Source organism: Manihot esculenta, chromosome 11 (genome assembly GCF_001659605.2).
Source record: "Manihot esculenta cultivar AM560-2 chromosome 11, M.esculenta_v8, whole genome shotgun sequence".
Classification (NCBI taxonomy): domain Eukaryota; kingdom Viridiplantae; phylum Streptophyta; class Magnoliopsida; order Malpighiales; family Euphorbiaceae; genus Manihot; species Manihot esculenta.
In genome coordinates, this window is record NC_035171.2 from 29,396,047 (window position 1) to 29,414,966 (window position 18,920).

Here is an 18,920-nt window from a genome sequence, read left to right on the forward strand (position 1 = left end):
TAATAAATAAAAATATATTAAACTATTTAAGGTACACCAAATTAAAGATACCCATAAAAATATCAATAATTTTCTAGTCTTTAAATTGAAACCTAATCTATATTTATAGCAGAAAAAATAAAAATAAAAATTAAAATTTTAAATTAATTCAATTATAAAAAATTGATAGAACACATATAGAGATATTAGACTATAATTAAAATTAAAATATTTAAATTAAATTTTAAAATATTAAAAATAAAATATTAAAAATAAAAAAAATAATTTAATTCATAAAATCAATACGTTTTAAATTTATTTATGTATAAAATCAATTCGATTTTTAATTTATTCTCACGAATTTTGAACAGAATATTCCCTAATTAATTGGACTAAGTTTGCCAACTACCCACCAATCGGATTGGTTAATGATATCAAGAGTTAATCTAAAAGGTTTCGGATTGACCCCTAACCCCTCTCTAAGTTGCGTACGCGTTGCTCTTGAGACATTAAATTCACATATTGGAAAATTCTTACATCGATTAGGGTGAGCAGTATTCGGTTCAAATCGAAAAAATTGAATTGAATTGATTTAAAATTTTAGTTTGATTTTTTATACATTTCAGTTCGATTCGATTTTTAATTTTAGAAATTTCAATTATTTCTATTCGATTTGAAAAAATTAAAAAAATTGAATCGAATCAATTAGTGATAATAATATGTTTTTATAATAATATAGAAAAATTAAATTATATTAAGATTAAAATATTTTAATTAAATTTTAAAATATTAAAAATAAAGTGTAAAAAATAAAAAAATTATTAAAAATCGAAATTGATCAAACCGAACCGAATCGAACCGAATCAGACCGATTCGATTCGATTCGATTTCTGATCAAAATCGATTAGGTTCGATTTTCATAAACATTAAAATTTTAATTTTCAGTTTATTCGGTTTTGATTCGGTTTTAAACCGAACCGACCGAATGCTCACCCGTACATGGATGTGGTTAATTTCAATACATAAATATCTGGAGTTTTTTTATAGAGATTTATCAATTTATATTTTATAATTGATTTGGTTTATAATGGGTGGAATCTGCACAAGTATTTTTCTAATATTATGTAGTTAAAAATATAGCCGAATTAAATTTTAAATTGTCATACTAATTATAATGAACATAATATTTTTATATAATAATATTAATTTTACTTGGTTTATCTTGAAATTAAGAAAAACAAAGGTTTTCAGATTTTGATAATTAGCATTGCATACAAAAGTTTTGCCCAATATATTAAAAATTAGCCAGTATATATACATATATTATGAAAAACAAATAAATAAATAGATAAAAATACTTTGCATGAAATTCTAATTTTTGAATAAATATAACACATCTTGGGGAAAAGATGACTTAAACAAGAGCACAAAGGCATGATATACCATATCTAAAAGAGACTTTATGACTGATTGTTGGTTGTTTACTACAACTCCTTATATTATCTCCTAAACGCTAATTCAAATAATGTAAAAAATTTTGGATAATTAACTCAAATTTTTAAAATTTATTGTGAGTTTATTCATAAATTCAAATTAATTTTGATCAATCATTCCACATAATTTTTTTATTATTTTAATTAACTATATTTTTTACTGAACAAAATAATTTAAATATTTTTATAATTTCACATTTATATCTCAACTTTTTTTTATTTAATATAATAAATTAAATTTTTTTATAAATTCATATTTATATTATAATATTAAAGTTTTGAAAATTAAAAATATAATTATTAAAATACACCACATTCTTAACTAAAAGATCGGTACCGTGAAAAAAGTTAAATTAGTCAATAAATTTTTTTACAACTCTAATTACAAATAAAGTGATAAAATTTAAATAAATAGAATGATAATAAAAAAAGAAATAATGGATAAAAAAATTAATTAAAAAAATATTTATTAACTAGTGCTGGTCAATTAGAGAATATATAAATTAAAAATGTTATGTTCAATTAAAGTAGCCAGATTGGTTTTAAATATATTTAAAATAAAAATTGTCATGGTGAAAAAAGAAAAAAAATGAATACTTACTATTATTTAGTCCATTAATTATAGTCAATCATCATACTTATTCATATAAAAGAAATGTTATGATGCTAAAATTATATGTGAAATATTAAATAATAAAAATAGCTTAAATTATTTAATTTAATTAATAAAAAATATAGCACTTAATTAAATTTTAAAAAAGATATTGTGATTTTAAAATAATTAATTATGATAAGTTAAGAAATGGGATCAATGTATAAGGCACGTGCAAAATCTCCACATCATCTCTACCCAAATTCAAATTAAAAAGATAAATGCTCTTTGGCTCAACTGCAAACATCACAATCGCTAATTAAGTAAAAAAATCCCAAAAGTAATTATCAGCAGATTTTCCTTACCTAAGCCGATTGACAATTAAAAAAAAATTAAAATCCTTTTAATACTTCAATATTTTTTACAAATACTTTTAATATTTTTAATTAAAGGTGAATATTAAAAAAATATAAATTTTATTGTAAAAAATAATAATTAAAGCTGAATTACAAGTCTTATTTAGGATGATAGAATAAAATAAAATAAATTTAATTACAGAAATGCCCCCCAGGTCGTAACTCTTGTAAGAATGAAAAGGGAGGAAAAGCTGTGCAAGAATCAGAGAAAAGCAAAACCGCGTGGGTCCCATCTCATGACTAAATCCCCTTCCGCCCCTTCCATCGTGGACTTTTGCGCGCACGGTCGCAGTTTCCACTGGGCCCCGCCTCTTATTCTACCCAAATCTCTTTTTTTAACCATTTAACAAACTCTCGTCTCCACTCTATAACATATGCCGTGTGTTTCACTTTCCAAATAAAGCTGTGCCACGCGTGGTTTATTGACAAATGGTTGGGCGACGAAGCGAGGGAATAAAGGAAGTTTGTATGAGTGGTAGGGGATCCAGACAATATCAGCAGAAGGGGACAAATGGGCCCCCACCTTTAGAAACCACCCACCTGAATATGGAAACTGCTCTGACAGTGATTTCCCGCCAAAATAATATGCCTCCAAAAACAGTTTTTTTTTTTAATAAAAGAAAAAAATAATTTGCTGATTAAAATATTAAGAAATTAGAATAAATAAATGAGAAAGTTGCAGATGAATCGCATTCCCTTTTAGTTCACGTGGTGGCTGGCTCTAGCCAGAATTAAGCCATCGACTTCCTTTATTTATTATTATTATTATTATTATTATTAAATCAATTGGACAATCCGACTCCAATATTTATCTCTTTTTTTTTTTAATTCTAATTCAAAACTTATTAATTTTAAGAATCTATAAAAATAATTTATATGTTTTATATAAAATTAAATAATTTATATTACTAAAAATTAATAATTTCTCCCTACATGTAATTAAATTATTAAATAAATATTGAACTTATAATTAGGATGATAAAGAGAAAAATAAAAAAAGATTTACTACCAATAATTGAACATTATTATTAAATTATTGTTTTGATTTATGGAAAAAATTATTTATAAGATATTGTCTATATATTATAAATTTATTGAAAATTAAAATTTATGAAATGGTTTGGGGGTAATTTACAGTGTAATTTAATTTTTACTTTTTTAATATTATATAATTTAGGTTTTGAGTTTTTATTAATAAAATAATTATTTTGTTAAATTGAAAAGGCCAACACAAATTAAATGTACTAAATTGTTATATATATTAAAACTATAATAATTAAATTGTTATAAATATTTTTAATTACAAAAATTAAAATATTATAAAATGTGAAATTTAAATAATTACTTATTATAATTTAATTATAAATTTTAATTGAATGACTATTTTATTAATAAAATAAAATTTTATAAACTAAATTATTTTTTATTAAAAAATTGATAAAATTATGAATTTTAATTAAATTTTAAAAATTATATGTGCCATTCTCTTTAATTTACTGAATTCAACATCAGAATAAAATGGTAGCATCTCTAATCAATAAATAATTTTAAATAATATTAAAATTGAATTATAATAATTTAAAATATAATTTTAATATTTTACTTTTATTTTTATTTTAATATAAAATATTAGCATATTTTCTTTAAATTGAGAAGATAAGAAAGCGTGACGTTGAAATAAACTAAGTTATTTAAAATTCAACTTCATAAAAAGTTAGGCTTGATTTATTTTTTAAATCAATTAAATTTGATTTTAATTTAAAATTTATTTAATAAAAAAATTAGTTATATATATATTTTATTTATTATGACTCAATAATTTATTTAGTTGATAAGTTTGTGAATTTATTTGTAAATATATTTTTTAATTAAAATTATTTAATTTTAAATTTATTATTTTCAACCTATTAGTATTACCCTTTTTTTTTCTGAATTACCAATTTATTTAGGTTGATTATAAATTATTTAATAAATTTATAAATTGAAATTAAATTTATTAATATCCAATTCAAAATTGAATTTGAAATAAGAGACTTAAGTTCGGCTAAATTGTAAAACATTTTGACACTATTTATTTTTGAGTGTTTCAAAGTTGGACTCGCTCTGTTACTTCCAAAACCTCGTATGAGTAGGTGTCGGATGGTAGCGTAGGCGTTGAAGTTTTATGAGCCTATGAACCAAGCTAAGATATTCGTTATGGTTCTGCACTTTGGTCTTTTTTTTTTTTTTTTTTTTTTTTCAAACTTTTCATTATATTATAATTTAATTTAAAAGTTCAAAAATGAATAAAATTATTTAAAAATAATTATATTTACTGTATCTAATTAATATGGCAAAATGAGGATTAAATATCTTATTATATTTATATGTCATATAAATAGATGCTATTGATAAAAAAATTTAAATTTTTAGTTATTTTATAATTTAATTTAAAATTTTAAAAATAATATAATTTAATTTAAAATCTTTAAATTTATTTATTTTTATTCTCATTTGGTATAATGTAAACAATAATAACTTTAATTTCTTTTTATTTACCATTAATTTCAATAAAAAATTACAACAAATCTCATATTTATTAATTTTTTTATTTTTTAAATATTTTATTGTGTCCATTATAGTAAATTTTATTATATTTATTATAAAAATCCATGTTAATATAATAAAAAAATAAAAATCATAGACTTACTATTTACGGTTATACTATTAATTTTATACTATAATTTAATAGGATAAATCAGTAATTTGAAATATAAACAAAGACATTATATTAATAGTAGATATAATTAAAATTTAAAGAAAATTAAGAGAATTATAACTAAAAAATATAAATAAATTTTATTATAGTTTTTTGCACCAAACAAATAGAAATAAAGTATAATAATATAATTTAAAGATTTAGTAGTGGAAGAGATAAATTTATGTATTTTGAGTTAAATTATATTAATTTTTAAAATTTTAAATTAAATTACAAAATATTTAAAGTTTTTTATTTTTTTATATCTATAATATTTATCCACACGACATATGAATAAAATAAAATAAAATAATTTACATTATTTGATCATGTCAGCAACACACTCTCCACAACTTAATTTTTAAATTTGAATATAATTATAACAAAATTTATAATTTTTTATAAATTTATAATTTTTATAATTTTAAATTAAATTGTAAAATAATAAAAAATTGCAAATAGGCCCTTTTTTTTTAATTTGTTTCATATTTTTATGCCATCTGATATAAAAATAACAATAGACAATATCTAAAATCTTGTATATCTAGTTTGCCCGCTTATACTAAAAATTTTGTAGCATATATTTTTTCAGTGTCAATATACTCGATTAATTTTATTTGTTGAATATGTAAGTATAAACCAATTTTTATTAATTTTCTCAATATTCTTTTATAATGAAAAGCTATTGTAGCAAGTTTTTAATAAGGATATTGATGAACCTTTGCTTTCCTTATGTAGTATATATGATAGGAGAGAAACATGTATGTTTTTGATAGAGTAGTTATTGATCTTATACTCAGCTTCACATGTTATTTCTCTTGATTTTTGGTATATGCATTAGGTTAGTATATTTATTATTCCTTCTCTATCTATATATTTTCAATCCTCCTATTTATAGTCTTTTAAACTTACATTTTTAATATGTAATTTATATTTAATCAATAAATTTAAATCACACTCATAGGTTTAATCTATAATAAATGCATCTAAATAAATTTGAAAAGTTTCTAAAAAAATTTTTAAAAAAAATATTTTGTAAGTGATCGCTATTTTAAATATTTGTAATTATGTATAAAATTTTTCAAATTTTAAAAAAGTATATATTATTTATCCTTGGATGAACTAGAAATAATTAAATTTAAATTCAATAATTAATTTATATTTAATTAAAATTTAAACGTGAATCAAATTTACTTAATATTTCTTAAAAAGTAACTTAGTTGAAATATTAAGAGTTGTTAAGATTGCTTTTTAAAAGAAAATTCAACTACATATACATATATTTATATATTTGACATGTTTCATAAAAATTGGCTTATTTTTTAATATATTTTAAATTATCTTTTCAATAATAATGCACCTATTAATTTTCTAATATGCTCATATTTAATATACATTAAAAAAATAATTTTATTAGTTTAAAATAATTAATAATAAAATAATATTTTATTAGTTGCTAATAATAAAATATCACAAAATATTATTTTACATAAACTAAACTATATATCTGAAAATCCCATAAAACTAGATTTTTTAAAAAAAATTTTCCTATTTATTTTTATAGAATGAAATGAGTTTTTTTTTTTTTTTTTTTTTCTTTTAATGTAGATGGTGAGGGTGAAAAGCCAAGCCAAGTCAAGCCAAACCCAAGATTTACAAGGAAAACTGAAAGTGAGTGTGGTGAATAAGTTCATTTTAAACCATGGTTACAAGAATGACTTCATCTTGAGTCAAAATCAAACTACGCTTGGTTGGATATTAGCTGTCACTAAAAACAATTCTTTATTATTTTTTTTTTTAGGAATGTTCTTTTCATAATTTTATTTTATTTTCCAAAACCCATTATAAGAGTTCTACTCATCTTCCCTTCCCTCTCCTCTCCTCTCCTCTCCTCTCCTCCCCTCTCTCCGGTTTCCGTCTCCCTCCCATGCACCACCTTCCTCTACGGCGTCGTTTCTCTTCCATTTTTCTAATTCCCATCTTCCCTCTCACCTCTTCCTGATTTTATTAGTTTTTTTAAAAAAAAATATTTAAAGAGTTTTGTTAAGTGTTGCTGCCGCTAATAAGACGACTTCACTTACTGAACGTAAAAGTTTTCTGCTTTAAAGACGCGAGAACTGACAAGTTTTAGCTTAAAGTTTCAGCTTTTTCTTTCATCTCAGGGTGGTCGACAGAGGGAGAGAGAGAAAGAGAGAGAGAGAGAGGCTATTTTTCTTTTTATTTTACTGGGTTTTTTATGTGTTGACAAAAACTGCAATTAAAGCCATCTTTGTTTGCTTTCTTTCAAACTTCCGTTGAATTTTTAGTGATTTCGGAGGTGGGTTTCTCAGTTTTCCCACTATAAGACTAGAGATTTCATTTTCTCCTCCTTTGGCAATGCAGTCTCTGAATTCTTGGTGAGTTCTCAAACTTGCACTTTCTTCCTTTTTTTGTTTTTAAGATTTCTTTTTATAGCTACCCAAGTGAAAAAAAAAGGGAAATCAATTATTGTTTCTTTCATCTGCCAACCAATTTAAGTTTGGTTATTCCTTTTTTTTTTTTTTTGTGTGTGTGTGTTTTTGAATTCTCAGAAAGTGCTGTTCTTTCCCTCTTGGGTTATACGAATTTTGATTATTGTTTAATCTGAATGCATGTAGACTGTAAGGGAATTTAGTTGTTGAGTTAAAGTTATGTGGGTATAAATTAAGATATTGTTTTGGTGATGAATGAGAGAAGATGAGTAGAATATACACAAGCAAATTGAAAGCATCAATGTTCCGTTCACGCATGTATCAAATCTGGGCCCACAATTAAATCTTCTATTAAATTTGAGTTTCTTCTCTATCACGATTACACAATCATGACAATACTGTGCTCATTTATGTCTGTATTTTTTGCTAATTAAATATATTTCTTGCAATTTTAGCCGTCAGATTTGTTTGTGTTTTCTGATGACTAATCAACTGATGGGTTCTTGCTTCTTTATAAAAAAATTGTGATGGAAGGTAGAGATTTGTTTGATTCCATGCAATCTTTTCTTTTTCTTTTTTTTTATTGCTAATATTTTAAACAACAATGTGATTGTGTGTTTCATTGATTCATGGAACTCCTGTCTGTTTGTGATCATTCAATTAATTAATTATTTTTATATTGTTTTCTTTATGTAGCTCTGTTCATGTTCTTAGGTAATATCTTATTATTTTGTTGAGCCTCTTGTGAACTGTTAATCTCTGACCAAACAAGTGCATGTTTTACTATTTATGAAATGAACTCTGATTCTCTCTCTCTCTCTCTCTCTCTCTCTCTCTACTGATGGTGTCTTGAGCTTTTATATAATATTTGAATATTTTATAGTTGTAGTGTCATTCAACTCAGAAGTTGGTCCATAATTTGTGATCTACCTTAGATGCTTCCTTTAATCAAAATCAATGTGTTTGGATGGTCAACTTTAATTATATATCCTTTGGGTGTTGCCATATGAGTTTTGTTCTGCTACTTGTATCATTGTTAATGCTCAGTTCTTAGGATCTTTTGGTTTTGTTGATGGAAACTTTGATCAGCTACCTACTCCATTCAAGGTGAAGGAAACCACTCTCTTAAATTAGACCTTAGCCATCAAAACCAATCTTTATAGTTTTGGGAGTTTCATTCATTAAGCATCCATCTGGGTTTCCTTGCATCAATAGTAAGTAGATAATGGTGTCATCAAGTACACCTAGATAAAAATTAGTAAATGTCAAACTGTTGATTTGATTTTGATAATATGTTCCATATGGGTAGATCATAGTTATATTGCTTGTTTCCTGGTTTTTTAGCCTGTAAAGTAGCGCATTTTCATTGTAAATCATCTCAGGAGAAAAGGGAAATGGGTTTGGAAAGAAAAGTTAGGCAAGATCATTTTGTTGTAAGACATATAAGCTCTTAGTATCTCGGATATCATTTTGAAGGTAACCAACTTGGCTAAATAACTCATTATAATGAAAGCAAGATGATGAATATGAAGTATAATTATTACCAGTCAATTGGTCACCATGCTATTAGGGTGGATTGCCACTTCTTATTTGATTCTTCATGTGAAATGGTTAAGATCAGCTGAAAATTTCCGTGATTCAATTTGTCTCCTTTTAGGTGTTTGTTTATACCTTAACTTGCTGTTATATGAATATTAATCACAGGTGTTGCTTTGATCTCTGACTGCACATAGTAATCTATTTGCCATTTCTATGTAGGGAGAATAAGGGATTGTGGTGAACAAGATGATGGAAAACAAAAGAAGCCCCTGCTCTGTTGACCAGGCCAGTCTTACTTCTCTTGCATCTAAACGTCATAAGGCTGATCTTTCTATATCCTCAAAGGTTTGCCCTGCGCACCCCCGCAGCTTTTCCCCTTCATGTACATATCTTCTGTTGGAAAAGAAAGTTGTCTCTTCGTTTATTTGTTTTTTTTTTTTACGGAATATACAATTTCAATGATGACTATCAATATTAACTAGGGTGCATAGCTTAAATAAGTTCCCAATGCATGGAGTAAGATACTAAGATTATGTGTCCTTTGCCATTGTGCTTCTGTATCAATCACCTTCATTTGGGTCCTTGGCAATCTTTTTCTATTTTTATCCTCCTAGCTGTTTTTGTTTCATGCCTTCGGTTGCTTTGCACTAATATTTGTCTCAGCCCTTGTGTTCAACCAGGCAGCCAAGGACCTATGCTGAGCTAACGCTGCAGCTGTGGGCCAAGGGTATGGGGCCTATGGGCCAATCTGATTTCTGAGCCCATTTTTTAATTTCCAAGCAAGGAAGAGAATATGAAATGGAGTTTTACATTTGTGGTTGTTGCTGTTTAAACTAGAAATCTGTAAATTGGATGCTATAGCTTTCCTGTTGATAAGCTGTTAATGAATAATGGGAGGAAACTGTTTGCATGAAAACCAGTTAAACAAACCTGTATGAGCTAATAATTATTACACCTTTGGATATTATTTGAAGATTTATCTTCTTACTCTTTTCTTCTTATTTGCGTTTTGGGTATAGGAGAGGAAAGAGAAGCTAGGCGAACGGATTTTAGCTCTGCAGCAGCTTGTTTCACCATATGGGAAGGTATTATGGATGGGAAACCAGTTTGTAATGTGAATTTATGTCATCTTAATCGCTTGAGCGCACCAATTCTTAGCTGTTGGAATTCGATCTCGGAAATTCACTCTTGTTTCTTGCATGCTATTTTGCATTGTACTAAGCTGCAATTTTATAGCGTGATTTTACTTTTTACAGACAGATACTGCATCTGTCCTTCTGGAGGCAATGGAATACATAAGATTTCTTCATGAACAAGTTAAGGTTTGGCCCTTGCTTTCTTGCTATGTTTCCATTATCGTAGTGGTCTACCCGTTAACTGCATTGCAAACCTGGAACATGTCCTTGCCGGAGTGCGAATTGTGAAATTGGAAACCTTAGGTGGATTCTTTTTAATTAATGGAAATTTGGCTTATCCTACTTGGCTTGATTATTTATTCTTTCTGATGCAAAACCTTATCTATATGGAAGCAAGCATCTAATGATATGCAATGTCGCATAAGTATGTGGACTTTAGACTTTCCATAGTGTTGCATCATTGGGAAGTTTGATTCACATAACTGCACATCAAAAAGTTTTTGATAGCATTGGAAGTCGATAAATATTTGAATATTTATGTCACAGTCATAACCTTGATCATCTCTCATACTTGCCTTCTTGGGGTGGTTTCAGGTGTTGAGTGCTCCGTACCTACAAAGTATACCGGCAGCTGAGCTACAGGTGAATATCAGCTGGATCTTTGATAACATGATAAATTTGGAAAACGATAGTATGAAATGGTCGATAGTTACATGTTTTTCTAGGAAAAAAAATTGGTCTTTTGAGGGAATTCATGGCATTCAAACATTATGAAAATTTATCTCACAATTGTAAGGTAAAATTTATATCCAAGGATGCTGACCTTCCTAGCATTTGAATCTTCTCAAGATCAAGATATTTGGTTCGTAGTATTAATACTGTCCCTCGAAAACGCCAGACGGTTTAAACTATATATGTCAAGCATTACCAGTAAACCCTTTGATGTTTTCCCCGGTTGTGCCATAAACGAATGATTGATTGGATTACGGCTGGATTTTTGTTGTATTTTCATGTGCAGGAAATAGAGGAATACAGTCTGAGAAGCAGAGGTTTATGTATTGTTCCAATATCATGCACTGTTGGAGTTGCTCACAGCAATGGTGCAGATCTCTGGGCTCCCATCAAGACTACTTCTCCAAAATTTGAGAAGGCTATTTAAGTATTCTACTCGCAAAATTTATAGGAAAGTCAGTTAAGGAGGTTTGGTGGAGTAAAGGGTAACCAATATATTTAGTGCACAACAAAATTTTTGTCAGAAACAACTTTGTAGCAGTAGGAGTTGGGATGATGAACTCAAAGTAGGGTTGCCAAGTATGGTGGTGAAATCTTTGAGTGGACTTCCTACTCTCAAATGCAGTCAGTTCATTGCTGTCCTCCTTGTTTTGAGGCAGTGATTGGGGTTATTGCATTATAGTATATGTATGGTATGCGTCTCTCTTCTGATTAGGCAAATATATATATATATATATGTATGTATTTTGTAAACTTCATTTGTATAAAGATCCTAACAAAGGATTCATGAATATATGGGGGATGGTTCTTGGTTTATTCATTTTGCTGCTTCTGTGAAAGATTCAGTATATGTAGAATTTCATTTTGTGAAAGTCTAGTGGATACTGTTAACCGTTTAGAACCAACTTCTCAAATTTTTAATAAACTTTGAACTTGAATATTTGGCAGTTTGCCTCGAATTTTAAAAGATTTTGTTAACTTGTGCTTTAGCTTTTGGTTTGAGTGGCATAACTTATTTAATAAAAAAATTTACAATTTTTTTATTATTTTATAATTTAATTTGAAAGTTGATAATTTATCTAAAATTATAAATTTTATTGTAATTATATTTAAATTTAAAATATAAATTAGAGAACGTGAATTATTTTATTATATTTATTTATTTTTATTATTTTACATTTTAATTTAAATATTTAAAAGTTAATATAATTTAGTTTAAAATTTTTAAATTTATTTTTTTATTCTGGTCTGGTTTGACTTAGCGTAAAAAATCATAATTTTAATTTTTATTTATTTGTTATTAGTGCAATTAATTCTATGTTACTGATCAATAATATAAATCATCACAGGTACAAGTATAAATATTACATTAAAAGTAAAAAAAATATTATAATTTTAAAGAATTAAAAAAATTATAATTAAAAAATAAAAAAAATTTTTGTTATGATTTCTTGTATTAAATATATAGAAATAAAGTATAATAATAGAGTTTTAAAAATTTAATAGTAAAATTAGAATAAATTTAAGAAGTTTGATATTAAATTATATTAATTTTAAAAATTTTGAATTAAATTATAAAATAATAAAAATTTTAAAATTTTCATATAAATAGCCCTAAATTATAAGATAATAAAAAAATATTTTTTAAAAATTACCCCTTTTGGTGATGACCCTTATGATGAGATTGTTGCTCAGAATTTTGCTGGTTCTTGCTTAGGGTGTGATAACTTTATGCATGATTTACGAAAACAACATAACATGAAAGGGTTGAGTTTATCAAAAAAGGAAGGGGAGAGATAAAAGAGAGAAAAAGGAAAAATACGAGAGTTCAATGAAGGCGGTCGAGTTTTGCTGGAGGGAAAGAGCCATTTGCCTCGGTATCTCTTCCCGTTCGGGTGTATAGTTTCGTTAGGATTTTATGGGTTTGGTTATGATTGTGGAGGTTTCTTTTGAATCTGGTTAGATGTGGGTAGTTTATGGCTGCTACTCAGTGAGGGGGTTTCGTTCTCCATGTCTTCTCCCTGATCAGTGGTGATTTCATCTCTACACATTGAGAGGTTTATTGCATGTTGAGGACGGCAATTTTAGACGCATTACTACGTTTGGCGATCACTACTCCCATTAGCTCTATCGCTTTGCCTTCTGCTGTGCAAGGTCTGTCTTGTCGGCAATTCAAGCTTTTTTATGTTGGTTGCTGGGAGATTGCAGAAGGTTCTGGTTTGGAGTTGTGGTGAGAGTAGGTTGTTCTGGTTTCTGTTGGTGCCTTTGTGTGTGATTTGATTTCTATTGATGCGTGTACTTGTTTATTTGTTGCTTTGGTTTATTGTTTGTTTTTCTGGTTTGGTCCATGTTTCTTTTTACCGTGATCATCTTTTTTTCCATATGAATTTCATGTGTCATCTTTTATGGGGGAGATGGTGGCGGTGGCGGTGTTGACGGTGGTCAGGCGGTTTCAGGTTGTTTAGGATAGGGATGTTTTTCTGTATTGTAATTTGTGGTTATGGGCTGAGCTTCTGCTGCTGAACTATGGTTTGTGTTAGCACGTTCTTATAGTTAATCTTAATAGTTAAAAAAACATCTTATTCGTGTTAGATCTTTTACGCAATTCATTAATCATACCATGTTCTTATCAAGACCTAACCTAGTTTAAGTACTTCCATGAAAAGCTAGTCTCTCAAAACCAGGGGGAGGTAAGCTCGGTTCCTGAGTCTGATTACTAGCTGAAAATTTAAAATTAAAATCATTTTTTTAAGAAATTAAAATTAAAAAATTTTCAATTGTGATTCAGTTTTAAGTTAAGAACCAAATCAAGTTAGATATAAATACTTTCAGTTCCGATTCAAAAAAAAATTGAAAAAACCAACAAAACAAAATAACGAACCAAGGTTTGATTCAGTTCTGGAGTTTCTCAAGTCTTGAACTAAATCGAATCTAACCCAACCTTGACTCAGTCATCATATATAATGAAGAGGAAAAATAAGAGAGTAATTGGTGTCTAAAGAGTTTACTACTACATCATTCTTTTTGAATTTGATGTTTGTTCAACACAGAGTAAAAATTAATTAAAGACAACTCAAGGAGAGAATAACAAAACCAAAACACAGTTAGGATGAAGCCGACTTAACCTTCTCGCGCAGGAACTGCAACACGTGTTCGCGTTTCCAGTTGTCAATTCTGCACAGGTAAAATAATACAGTTAAAATACATCTTCAAACAAATGAAACATTCACCCTTGAATAGACATGAAAGATGCAATTCTAGTATGACAGCTGCTATTTCCTACAGAAAACGAAACAAGTCTCAAGTGCAGTGTCATTGCACTATATTCAAGCATAAGCACACCAGTTATATGACCATCTTATCTTAACTACCTCTGCAACACAATCTCCTGTTTATCAGGTATTGGAGCTGTTCTACATCATTGACAAGGTCTATTTTGTTGCATGCTAGGTAAAGGGTTACACGACTTGATTTAAAATGTCGCGCAGGGTGAGGATCAAGCCATGTAATAAAACTCATCCTTAAAACGGGCTTAGAAGAGGAGGGTGCTACAGGCTTATTAAGCTCTCACCACGGTTGTTCCTTAGTGATGTGGGATAGTAACACAGGCTTCCATATTAGAACCTGAAGATGGGTGGCGTTACGGTGTAGATGCACATGTACAAGTGTACTGTTTTCATCAATCTAGCAACTAGGGAAAAGCATCGTTCAGGTTGCATAAGGCAAGCAGCAAGATATGATGGGACACTTAGATCTAGAAAATGTTTACTGCTTCTACCCAGATATTAGGAGCCAAGGTTAACATGCTATCTATATCCAAATTAATGCATGTCTGCTTGATCAGTGTTATGCATGAGCAGAAGTTAAATATAACAGAAACACAGCCCACCTGATGGCTTCTTTCTGTTTACCCTCATCATCCAGCAAGATCAACTTTGGTGGTGAATTGAACACATATTTAACTTTAACCGTAGGAAACTTGTCCTTCTCCTCTTCAATGAAACCGACAATTTCAGGATAGAACACTAATTTCCTCATGCAAACCTCCAGTACTGCACCAGAATAAGTAATCTGCACTTGCACAATTTTAAATTCCTTATTGATAATGTTGAGCAGAAACTATTCATATCAATCTACAAACTTAATATAAACTCATTAGTATTTTGTGATTAAGAAAACATGCTTTTCACAGATTAAATAAATATATCTAAAAATGTATTCTGCATACAGATCACAATCCAATAGTGGATGCAACAACATATAGAGAGATGGAATAAAATTCAGCATGCAAAATTACAATGTTTATGAAATAGTTTTTTTGATCATCAAAGTCCAACTTTGGGCAGGTTCGAAAATTAGAATATATGTTACCAGAAATGCAAGCAAGGAATATGGTGTAACTAATGATGATATGTAAGTCAGAAATAATTTTGAGCTTCATAAAATCGAAGTTATTCTGCAACATTACAAATACCTTGCTCATGGAGTCATCAGAATCCTCAGTACAGCACTTCAAACAGTCAGATACTAACTCTGCAATCAAAACTTTCTTTTAGACAATTCGTCCACAATCAAACATGAGTCGGGTAAACAAGTACATTACTTAAACAATTATATCCACCAAAGAGTTTGAGTCCAGTATTACTTCATTCAAACTTTGTCAGCGTAGTTACAGCCTACAACCTGGCTAAATAATCAAAAGAAGGAAGCCTTTTTGATGGATGTAGCAGTACTTCAAGCCAACATGTAGGACTCAACAAATTAAGAGTAATGACAAACTGACAACAGATGAAACATCAGAATATAGAAAAGAGAGCCATTTTGTTGATACTCAACAGAACACTTGATTGTGGCCCATAATTACTTTATCTCAGTGTCTTTACAACCCTGTCCTTTAGCTGGTGCTTATGTCCAAGAACATGCATAAACCATGTGAAGGGATGCACTCAAGCACTGTATTTTTCGCAAATCTAGGACAGATAATACTGTGCATACATAGTGTAATACTATTTAAAAATGCAGTATACATCCTTAACCTTAAGGTTGACAGATCTCAATATCTTGTGCAAGCATTAATGCATATACAAACAAGATTTTTTGTCAAGAGTATATATCATATCCATAAGGTTCTACAGTTTTCCAACCAAAATAAACCATGTTAACACGTGAAAATTAAGATGTTTATCTGTCTGCAAGTGTGAATTGAGGCATCATGTTAATGAAGTTCAATGGAGGATGCACCACACAAAACGAGGGGTCAATTGACCCCAATTTTTATTAAAATAATTCCATTTATATATATATATATATATATATATATATATATATGTATGTATGTATGTATAAAATGAGCTCTCACAAATTGAATTATTGAACCCACCTTTTAGTAAAAGTAAAAATGAAATAGGAGTAAAATATTTTTTTTTTTTAATTTTTGTCTAAACAAGGTTAAAGTTAAAAATTATTCTACATGGTTTATTGAAACTGTGGAATTAATTTTTTTGGTAATCATTTCTATCAACACAAAATTGACTGAAGATTTTTTTTTAAAAAAAAAAATTCTAGACCCACTACTGATTCTACTAGAAGTCATTGGTAATATTGCCAATTCTAATATTGGGAGGAAACATCTAAAACCAAGTTACAACCATTTGAATGCTTATAACAGAAAATTATAAGTTAGAAACATTTAGTTATAGAACATTTAAGAGGGGCCATCTTGAAAAAACAAGTCCTCAAAGAAACTAATACAAAATCAACTCTTTAATGTATTAGTCTCATATCCAAAACTAAACACTAGGGCAGGTTAAACACTTAAACTTCATCCACCAATTTATTATGAGAAACCAGAGTGTTAGAGAAGTGCTCTTCACTCTTTATTTGCATTTTGTCCCAGGTTATACTTTCATTCTTTTAACTTATGGCAACAAGAATTAAAGATAGGGAAGACTAACATTACTTCTAGCATTCAAATGGGGATTAAATAGAATAATATCAAGTAAAAATCCTAAGTTCTTTCATCCTTAGTCATTGGTCAGAAATCACAATTAAAGGGTGACCTTGGAGCAATGGTAAGGTTCCTTCACTGTGACCTAAAGGTCATGAGTTTAAATCACAGAAAATGTCTTCTAATTGTCAAATGTAGACATCCTATGATTTATCACCTTTTTTTTTTCCTGTTTGCTTCTTCCTACATCCTCTGGCTAAAGTTCAAAACGTTAATATACATTTTAGTTTGGTCAAAAGGAATTTCATGACATCATCAGGGAAGAATCAGATTGTTCCAAACCCAACATCCATAACAAATGGTAAGCCCTTGTTTGTAACATTGAACTTAAATATAGGTAAGACAGAACATGTATCCTTTCAAAGTCATTTCCAGGAATAAAATTTATCAGAAATGATGAATTTAAATATTTTACGGATATGGAGAGAGTTTGGGGAATGCAGAGGCCGGGGAGTTTGTGCACTTGAGGCCCCCATAGAGTCGAACAGGGCCAAAAAGGGCCTGTTTATGATATTAGAAAATACGACCTACTCCAATCATGTTCATAATGTTAAGCATAAGCAAAGAGATCTTGCCTCTCCTCTCTATATGTCTTGGTCTCTACCAACTACATGCTAACCATTGAAACTGTAAGTGGCATGCAAGGATTCTCCTTGTTGGACCAACCCAAGAATCCACCAGAAATTTTGGTTATTTATCAACAGGCTACTACGAAGCACAAAAAATTTTGAAAAAGTGCATTAAGAAAGAATGTTGAAACTAAGGCGTGCATCTTATTAATGTATTAACTCCATCCATCTCCTTTGATATAAAATCATGAATATTTGTCTATACTGCTGCAATGTTATGCCAGCCCACTTAAAATGAAATGATCTCCCTTTATAAATGAAATACTCAGAGAATCAAACCACATAGAGTCTAAAACAACATCTTAAACCCCTTCATACATATGTAAGAAGCACATAATTCTCTATTTTCAACCTAAATAAACAAACTCACTCGAGAATCCCATAGATCTTGCCTTCTTGATCTAGACATTTGGGTTTGGTTCAATAATCTTAAACTAGATTTCACATGGGTTGATGATAATTCTCCAAAAAAGTTAACAGCTTAAAATCCGTTTCAACTACTCATCTCATATCCAAAAACAGCTACCTTGAAAAACTGCAGTTCCCAACTCAATACTACACAGACAATTAACATCAACAGAACACTCAATAGAATATAAATCAATCAAAGAATAAAGGGGAAAAAAAGATTGATAGGTACCTAGATTTTTGACATACTCAGCTAAAGTGTTGCAATCAGAGCAAAGAGCAAGGCCTGTAAAACCCAGATCCTCACATTCCCTTGAGCTCAGTTGCTCTTTTGATGAAACAATTGGTAATATAACAGCAATCCAAAACAATACCAAAAAACATCTATGCCAATCCATCTTCCTCTCTCTCGTAAGATCGCAGAAGGCACCGGGCATCGACTACAGGACTCGGTCTCTGGTTCGAAGAATTCTCGAGGGGAGAGAGGATTATTTGTATTTACAGGGTCAAAACGCTGCCGTTTGGGTTCTAAGAAGCTGCGTTTTAAGAGATGTAAAACGACGCCATTTTTCTGCTGGTTGACCTTTTTAGTTGATGTAGGATATTTAAAAAATTAATTAAAAACATTTTTAATTAATTAAAAAATTAAATCATTTTTAACAGAAAATATTTCTTCTTTTCTATAAAGAGTCATGTCTGAATTTTGATAATCTTATATATATATATATATTTTTTTTTCTTTTATCTTTTAATATTATAATTAAATAGTGAAAAATAAGTTTTTATTTACAAAATACTTTTT

At 28.6% G+C, this 18,920-nt stretch overlaps 2 protein-coding genes across 3 annotated transcripts; one reads left to right on the top strand and one right to left on the bottom strand.

The window, feature by feature from the left end:
• The first annotated feature begins 7,085 nt into the window (after positions 1-7,085).
• LOC110627210 (transcription factor bHLH153) lies at positions 7,086-11,894 on the top strand. Of its 2 annotated transcripts, none has more exons than XM_021773493.2 (6): positions 7,086-7,613; positions 9,426-9,551; positions 10,226-10,291; positions 10,463-10,522; positions 10,937-10,984; positions 11,361-11,894. In XM_021773493.2, the coding sequence occupies exons 2-6, from the start codon at positions 9,453-9,455 to the stop codon at positions 11,499-11,501; spliced, it is 414 nt and encodes a 137-aa protein (XP_021629185.1). In that variant the 5' UTR covers positions 7,086-7,613; positions 9,426-9,452; the 3' UTR covers positions 11,502-11,894. The 2 variants fall into 2 exon arrangements, with proteins under 2 accessions (XP_021629185.1, XP_021629184.1); XM_021773492.2 differs by having other exon boundaries at positions 7,089-7,613; positions 10,463-10,528.
• A 2,053-nt stretch (positions 11,895-13,947) lies between these two features.
• LOC110625954 (selenoprotein F) lies at positions 13,948-18,597 on the bottom strand. The gene is made up of 4 exons (XM_021771665.2): positions 18,351-18,597; positions 15,549-15,607; positions 14,964-15,145; positions 13,948-14,248 (listed from the first exon to the last, which is right to left on the bottom strand). The coding sequence occupies exons 1-4, from the start codon at positions 18,553-18,555 to the stop codon at positions 14,179-14,181; spliced, it is 516 nt and encodes a 171-aa protein (XP_021627357.1). The 5' UTR covers positions 18,556-18,597; the 3' UTR covers positions 13,948-14,178.
• Between the last annotated feature and the right edge of the window lie 323 nt (positions 18,598-18,920).

Bases quoted from the DNA above. Each gene is read 5' to 3' on its own strand.
- LOC110627210 (XM_021773492.2), top strand. From the start codon at position 9,453: ATGATGGAAAACAAAAGAAGCCCCTGCTCTGTTGACCAGGCCAGTCTT. The intron at 10,292-10,462 runs GTATTATGGATG...TACTTTTTACAG, and splicing joins TTGTTTCACCATATGGGAAG to ACAGATACTGCATCTGTCCT. The intron at 10,529-10,936 runs GTTTGGCCCTTG...GGGTGGTTTCAG, and splicing joins TTCTTCATGAACAAGTTAAG to GTGTTGAGTGCTCCGTACCT.
- LOC110625954 (XM_021771665.2), bottom strand. From the start codon at position 18,555: ATGCCCGGTGCCTTCTGCGATCTTACGAGAGAGAGGAAGATGGATTGG. The intron at 15,608-18,350 runs GTACCTATCAAT...TTTTGATTGCAG, and splicing joins TGAGTATGTCAAAAATCTAG to AGTTAGTATCTGACTGTTTG. The intron at 14,249-14,963 runs GTGGGCTGTGTT...TTACCTGTGCAG, and splicing joins AAACAGAAAGAAGCCATCAG to AATTGACAACTGGAAACGCG.